This window comes from Platichthys flesus, chromosome 8 (genome assembly GCF_949316205.1).
Source record: "Platichthys flesus chromosome 8, fPlaFle2.1, whole genome shotgun sequence".
Classification (NCBI taxonomy): domain Eukaryota; kingdom Metazoa; phylum Chordata; class Actinopteri; order Pleuronectiformes; family Pleuronectidae; genus Platichthys; species Platichthys flesus.
Genome location: NC_084952.1, coordinates 17,301,353 through 17,308,781, shown reverse-complemented (window position 1 = coordinate 17,308,781; position 7,429 = coordinate 17,301,353). Strand labels below are relative to the sequence as shown.

Sequence of the window (7,429 nt, the reverse complement as noted above, 5' to 3'; positions counted from 1 at the left end):
TGTCTGCTCCATTTTCTTGAACAGCTAATTCTTCCCGTGAATACAGACTAATCAGATTTATTTGAGAGATAAGTCAGCGCTCTTACTATAAGTGACAAAGTGAAAAGACTCAGGCCGCTGCATATCAGAGTTAGACGTCGTCCATTCTGTTGGTTTAAGGCTGTTTAAAAGTCCTGTGCAGGATTTAATTTGTGTGAATGTGGTGGGTAATTACACTTCAGCCACAAGTTCTACTTTTGGAATAACAATAAACAATAATAACAAACAACAACAAATACCACTCCAGTGCAACACTTCAACTCATCTTCTGTCAATTCGGATAATGGAAAGTAACGTAAGCTGATGGAAAGTGAGCATTGAGATGTGTCTAAGCCTGTTAACGATTCACGAGTTTCCCTTATAGAGCGCAGCAGACGCTCTGTATCCGAGGAGGGAAACTAGAGTATGTGCTAGAATAGCACATACCTCCACCATGGCCCAACAGTCCATTAATGAAACCACATTTAAATTCACTAGAATAAAACTCTCAAAAATTTTTATTTGGGCCTGCACCCAATTGCCCACAATCATAAATATCAGTCAGATTCTTTCATCAGTATGCAGGATTCTCTGAGAAATAAACAAAATGTGGGAAAACGCCCTACCTCGCAATGTGGAAGAAAGTGAAAAATAGCCCTGGATCCGCCCCCTGATGCACACCACCTTGGTGTCCCGTCCAGTAGTTTTTTTGGGGTTGACACCCTCCTTTGCAGAGGTAAAATTAAAGAAAGAGGAGAATTGATAGTTGAAGGAATATTTTGACAATTTGGCCGCAGTCGCTTCCTTGACCAGAATGAAATGGAAACACTGATACACAACTCCAATGTGTGAACACTATGAAGCTGCAGCAATTTAGCGGATTAGCTTAGCATATCTTATCATAGAGACTGGACAGAAGAGACTGGATCTGGCGAAAACAAAGAACTGACACATTATCTCGATTTTGAAAAGGGGAGTCGTCGTTTCACCGGCAGTTATTTAATTGGCTATTTCTTGAGAGTGTGTTATTCTATAAATTAAGCGTCCACATATACAGTATGTCTATCCATGTGGGGAAAAAGCAGACCATTTTCAAAAGTAAAAACCATGTAAAATCCAAGTGATCCATGTTGACAAGAACATGCAATAATAGACTAATAACATCAAGGTGATAGTGTAGGTTACACTGAAGAGGACACATTATTAATTAAACACAAGATCCTAAATCATGAGCAGGATTGTGACTCTTCCTGGGCTCAACAAAGCGCCTGACAATAAATCCATACATTTATAGATTAACCTATTAAAGCACATCTCCCAAAATGTACAATTAAACCTCCACACTGGCCAATGTGCATTAAAGACATACCCCACAGAGACCTGCGCCTGAATACTAAACATGGTGTGAACTTATTTAATCACTTTATAAATGAAGAAAGAAAATTCTCATATCCTCTGTATCCTGTTAATTTTTTACATGAATTAAAAAGTATAGAGAAAACATGCCAACGGATCAAAGACACAAGTGCAGTGCAAGTAGGACACTGCATGTTTAGTTTCCATATGAACAACATAAATGTTATTTTACTTGAAACAGCAATATCTGGATCTCTTTGCCCAGTTACTTGAAATACAGGAACATGACATTAGGATTCAAGCTGTCACAGGCAGTTATGATGATATACTGGGGAATGAGCTCGCCCTGGTGGTCACTTAGAGGCTGTTCACCTCATTGCGGCGCTCAACCAGACAAAGTAAAACAGTCCTGTGCTGCCATCCAGTGTTTACACCACATTTGAGCATGAGTCTTTGCTGTGCACCAACAAAGCCTCCACAACATTTAATGACTATAACAATTATCCATACATCTTTAGAAACATCTTAAACTGCAAAGTGCTGCCATCCTGCGGCTGACAGCGCCTCAAAGTGTGCGGCCGTTCCTGACACCACTGTTACTCCCCTCACTGTCATACAGCACAGATACTTGATCCCAGGAAAAGGTTTACTGGTCGATTGCCATCCGCTGACGAGCAGCAGGCCGTAAGATTTTTTCCGACAGGTCATTTGGCTGCAGAGTATGACCTTTCTCCTCTCCGAGCCTCGGATATGCTAACATTCCCAACAGAAAGGTTAATAGGAGGGCTCGGCTCAAATTTAGAGAAGGTCAAAGATCCCCCCCTCCTCCCCACACCCCCACAACATTACAAAGAAACAAACCGCTCAATGGGGACCGGTCTGAAAGGCTGAGGCAGTGAGTGGAATTTGCAGAGCGGTGAAATATAATTAGCTCCACTGGGCCGACACGTATAGGTTAGCCCGGATGATTAGGTGTTGTGTGTAGCATTTAGCAAACCTTTTGTCGAGTTCAAGTGTAACAAGGCAGCATGTGATTACTCATCTTGTTTGTGAGGCCCACGTGCTCAATGGCCGTTTCTCAACGAAGCAGTTCCACACTTCAGCCAGCAGGTGGCGATGCAGGTTTCTTTGCAGAGCACTCACAAGAGTGACTGACCTCATCATGATGTGGGGTGTAGTCCAGTAAAACCCCAAGTCATCCAGGAATATGAAGCGACACATTAACACAGGGATTAATGGGCACCCACTCACTTGGCTCACTGGATCGTTTCAGAGGTTGAGGTCATGTTGACTCATCATCTCTATTCTGAGATGAGCCGTCTGCTGTGAGATGCATGTCCTCAGTGGGTTGGCATCAGCAGCCTGTAACTGCACCTCTGAGGAAGACTAAAGAGGGAAGAACAGCAGGCTTCATGATGTCAGGGACGGACCAGGAGATCCACACATCTTTATTAGAGCCTGATGTAATCAAGAGCCGCTTGATCAGTATGTGACAAATTAATGCTAAAACCACTGTCACACACACTGTTATCAGCTAAAACGCTGCCAAATGTTTGTATTGTTCACTTGTTAAATCTTTAATTGTGTGTTTGATTTGATTTTTTTTTTGTTTTTTTCTGTTTCAATGTTAACTATAACAAAGTACAAATTGTGTGGTGTACATTTGAAATAAAGAAATATAATGCAATAACTGCTGTATAATTATTATTGACAGTGTATATAATAATTGTATTGGAATAGAAGTCAATTGAGCTGCAACAAAAATGTACTTTTATTTAGAAATGTTTATTCTATTTTATTATTTATTCTATCATTATTAAAATTAACTGTTTCATTAATAAAACGGCAGAATAGGAAGAAAATATCCCCAATACAAATTTGTGAGCGTTTTGTTTGACTAAAGCAGAAGTTCTTCCTTAATATTTTTTGCTTGAAAATGAATTAAGTGAATCTTAGGGTAAATTTTGTGTGTCACTGTGTTTTGTAAATTTTTTTTTTTACAATTGTGTGTCTATATACAAAAGCCCTTCTAAGGAGAAGCATCCGCTAGTGCTATAAATGCTGTGGTATCCGACAGCGGCCCGTGCTATATATTGCTCCATATTAAACAGAAAACGTTACGAATATAAATAGGGCTTTCTGCAATATAAAACTCTGGAAGAATGAACATGCCACATTCTTTATTTATATAAATACTCATGACTTTTCAGCAGGACATAGAAGAACTATACATGTGATAAATTCATTTAGAGAAAACAGGATTAACTTCATTAAGTTGGAACATCATGTTTAATTGTTCTCATGCTGCTGTGTGTATGTGTGTGTTTTCGGCTTGTTGTCTGTATGAAGGCCCTTTTAAGGACGAACACTGCAAACAAGCTCAGGCTATAAAAGCTGTGGTATGTGGCATTGGTCCATGCCATGTGCATGTCCTGGTAAAAATAAACCTTATAATATATAAAGAGACTCTTGTGCAGTGCTATCTATGTGCGACTCTATTAAATACTCACAACACTTCACATACTGACACCATACTTTGCATTTTGACACTCAGCAGGATGCAAAGACTATGGACAAGCACACTTCACAGTATACATGGATTCTTGTACTGGTCATAACGATGACAAACGGGCGAAATCGTCTTTTTCTGCCATCTCATGCTGTTTTTGCCTACTCAGCAAAAACACTATATGATAATGATAACAATCTATTACCTGAATAATTTAACATGATCTAAATGAGATGATCTACACAGCACAGCTGTTTCCTATCTGGGGCTCCTTCCCCCTAGTCTCTTCCCCTGAGAATATTAATATTGATGACAGGGAGGAAGGCTGACCAAGCTCTCAGTTATTCTCTCTCTACCATCTCTCCCTCTCTCTCTGCCGCCCCCTCCCTCCCTCTTATACCCACACCCTGGATGCAGGCAGGCGTGCACACACCGGCAGATTCACTCAGCTTCCGCAGCGCTCTCCCTTCTCCATCTCTGCGGCTCTATCCCTCCCTGCTCGCACTCCTCTCCTGGTGGATTTTTAGCCCACTGGCTTTGTGGAACACCGGTAAGAAAGACTCATCCGTAGTTCAGTCTGTCCTTCGTCTGTGGGTGTCTGTGTGTCTGTCTCTGGACTGTGTTTTTCTGGGAGTCAGACAAAGGATTGGGGTGTGGCTGGATGATGAGCAACTGACTGCTGATGACAGCAGTAGAATGTACTGAAAGACGAATGCTGCGGATGATGATGATGAGCGTTGTGAAAAAGAATCAATCGAGCAGATGTTTAGATGAAAAGGTTTACCTGTGAATTAAGAAAGATCAGATTCTGACTACTGTTGTTCATGTCAAGGCTTGGAGGAGGTGATTGCACAGCAGGCACCATTTGCTGCTCAAAATAATCGAGAAATGATCGCCACGCCTCTTTCCAAGAAAAAGAAAACCTACGAAATCTGGCCGTGAGTCCAGCGTGACTATTTTCTATGTCAAACTGATTTTATTAGGCCCCTTTATAAATTCAAACTGGTGCGAATGATTTTACAGCGCCTTGGTTTGCAAATGACTGGCTGCAGGCTAGTGAGGGTTTGTCCCAGTTGCACAGCAGCCTCTTTGCAGAGCGGTGGTTCAAACAGGCGTGACCGGCCCAGACTGTGCAAGACAGACGAGTAAAAGACCTGAGGCTAGGTCAGGATTATGACTGCAGAGGAGCCAGTGGAGCCAGTGGAGCATCGCCCCCTTCCAGGAGGCTGCAGGGGTGGATGCAGAGGGAGAGGGAGAGGGAGAGGGAGAGAAAGAGAGAGAGAAAGAAAGAGAGGATGCAGAGGAAGAGAACAAAGACTTAATTCTCACAGAGAGGGAAACGCAAAGACAAAAGAATGAAGAGACAGCCTGAAAGAAACAGGCACATGTTAGCTGCATAGCCATTTTGTAGCAAAGATGGAGCATGTGTGGGAGGCAGCCACCATTCACAGGCATCCATGTGGACGTGTCTGAACTGCACCGGTCGTAGCCACACCCTTTAAGTGCAGTTGCTTGAAAAAGATCATTGGACTAACCAGCCAGAGCCATCTCGATTTCTGACAGCTCTTTTGATCACCTTAACATTTACAGACCAAATCTAGCACAGATGTATACACTCCTTTGTTATTTCATGCTGCATTATCAGAGAAATGTCTGACAGGAAAGGTCAATCCCATGTGCTCAGGTATCATTCCCATCTTTCACAGCCAAAATGTCTGACAAGCCTGATATGACTGAGATCGCCAGTTTCGACAAGGCAAAGCTGAAGAAGACGGAGACAAAAGAGAAAAACCCTCTGCCCACCAAAGAGAGTGAGTGTCCCTCCTGCATGTATGAATGATGTTTAATCCTATATCTATTTTCCTGTCAGGAGCTCCTCATCACTTCCCGCGCCGCCCAAGCGAAAAGACGCCACGTTGCTGCAACATCAGCACGTTGCTGATGTTGCAGCAACCCAGAAATCAGCATCCCCTCCCTCTCTCCCTCTCTCCCTCCCTCCCTCCCTCCAAAACATTTTCACTGAACATGTGTCTGCTGACCAACACTATCCTCTTCTCGTCTCTTTCAGCCATCGAGCAAGAGAGGAAAGGCGATGCCACACCTTGACTTCTGAGCACACGAAGAAAAGAACGCTGAGATGCCACAGCAAAAAAAGCACTTTGTTTTGATTATCACAGTATTTCAATCACTTTTACTTTGTCTTCAGAAAAAAATGTATGGGTGCCGTGGAGCTCCCTGGGGTGCTGTAATGGTATATGGCACCCTCACAAGGGGGCTCTCTCGCCACTCAGCTGGAAAAAAGCTTTAGCCTGGTTGCTTGTCTTGTGCCGTCAGCTTACAGCTAACACGTCTCCCCAAATTGCCAAAATAGGAGGTGGTGTTGTGATGTAGCACTGAAAGAGAGGGAGAGTAAGGCCGGCATCCAGGCTGAGGTGTGTGTGTGTGTGTGGGGGGGGGGGGGGGATCTGCACACATGGGAGCAATCTGACTTTAATCATGTGGGATGTTTTCTTAACAAACTTTTTACTTTTCTTTATGAAATAAATATGAAGACGTGGAACCAGTCGATCCTGTGTACTTCTCTGTCTCCTATATGTCTATGATGTGCAACCGACAGACCCTATAATACACCAAGACACACACACAGACAGACACACCCACCCCCCCCCTGCCCCCCACACAGACACACCCAGACACACACACACACCCACACACACACACACACACTCACACACACACACACACACACACGCACACAAATCGAGCGAGCCACGGATTAAATAAAACAATTGTGATGATTCATGTAGACTGTCTGCTACACATATGTCACATGTCAGATATGGGGTCCCATCCAAAGCCATAGACGTCATCACTTTTGATGGCCTAGTGACCTGGGATAAACCTGAATGTTATGTTTCCTTTATAGGACGGTGAATAATTTCCTCATGACTGGACCAAAGGTAAATGCATCCCTGACCTTTTTTTTCTTGTTTTTTTGGGCACGTTGTGTCCTTATAATATCCATCTGAAAATATATCAAGTGCTTTGCAAATGTAGACTGATAGTTTTGCATATATTTTGCACTGGAGCTGGAATGATAACTATGAATCATTATCTGATCTTTTTCACTTGGGTCATTTTGCAAGTAAAAACTCCAAAGGTGCGGTGGTGTCGTATGGAATATTTCTGATTATTCCTGTAAATAAAGTAGCTTTAGGTGTTGAACTGGTTTGGACAAGACAGGCAATCTGAAGATGTCACATAGGACTCATGAGCTATTGGAGCTTTCAATATTTTCTGACATCATGTTGACCTATTAATCAATTACATATGAATGGAGAACTGCGGATTAACCAGTAGTGAAAGCAGCCTCCATAGTAGCCTCTCCCTCGCCATCATCAATAATTATATTGTAACAATTGTGTCAAAATTTAAATATTTAAAAAAAAAAAAAAAAAAAAAGCTACACCACCAAGGAATAATAAATAATACAATCACTGTGCTTAATAAACTTTACAGTAAAAAATACAGAGTTAAAACAATAAA

At 42.3% G+C, this 7,429-nt stretch overlaps 1 protein-coding gene across 1 annotated transcript; it reads left to right on the top strand.

Annotated features, from left to right (window-relative positions):
- Positions 1-4,276: 4,276 nt before the first annotated feature.
- Positions 4,277-6,343, top strand: tmsb2 (thymosin beta 2). The gene is made up of 3 exons (XM_062393873.1): positions 4,277-4,433; positions 5,590-5,694; positions 5,952-6,343. The coding sequence occupies exons 1-3, from the start codon at positions 4,295-4,297 to the stop codon at positions 5,987-5,989; spliced, it is 282 nt and encodes a 93-aa protein (XP_062249857.1). The 5' UTR covers positions 4,277-4,294; the 3' UTR covers positions 5,990-6,343.
- The last annotated feature ends 1,086 nt before the right edge of the window (positions 6,344-7,429 follow it).

Bases quoted from the DNA above. Each gene is read 5' to 3' on its own strand.
- tmsb2 (XM_062393873.1), top strand. From the start codon at position 4,295: ATGCAGGCAGGCGTGCACACACCGGCAGATTCACTCAGCTTCCGCAGC. The intron at 4,434-5,589 runs GTAAGAAAGACT...CATCTTTCACAG, and splicing joins ACTGGCTTTGTGGAACACCG to CCAAAATGTCTGACAAGCCT. The intron at 5,695-5,951 runs GTGAGTGTCCCT...CGTCTCTTTCAG, and splicing joins CCCTCTGCCCACCAAAGAGA to CCATCGAGCAAGAGAGGAAA.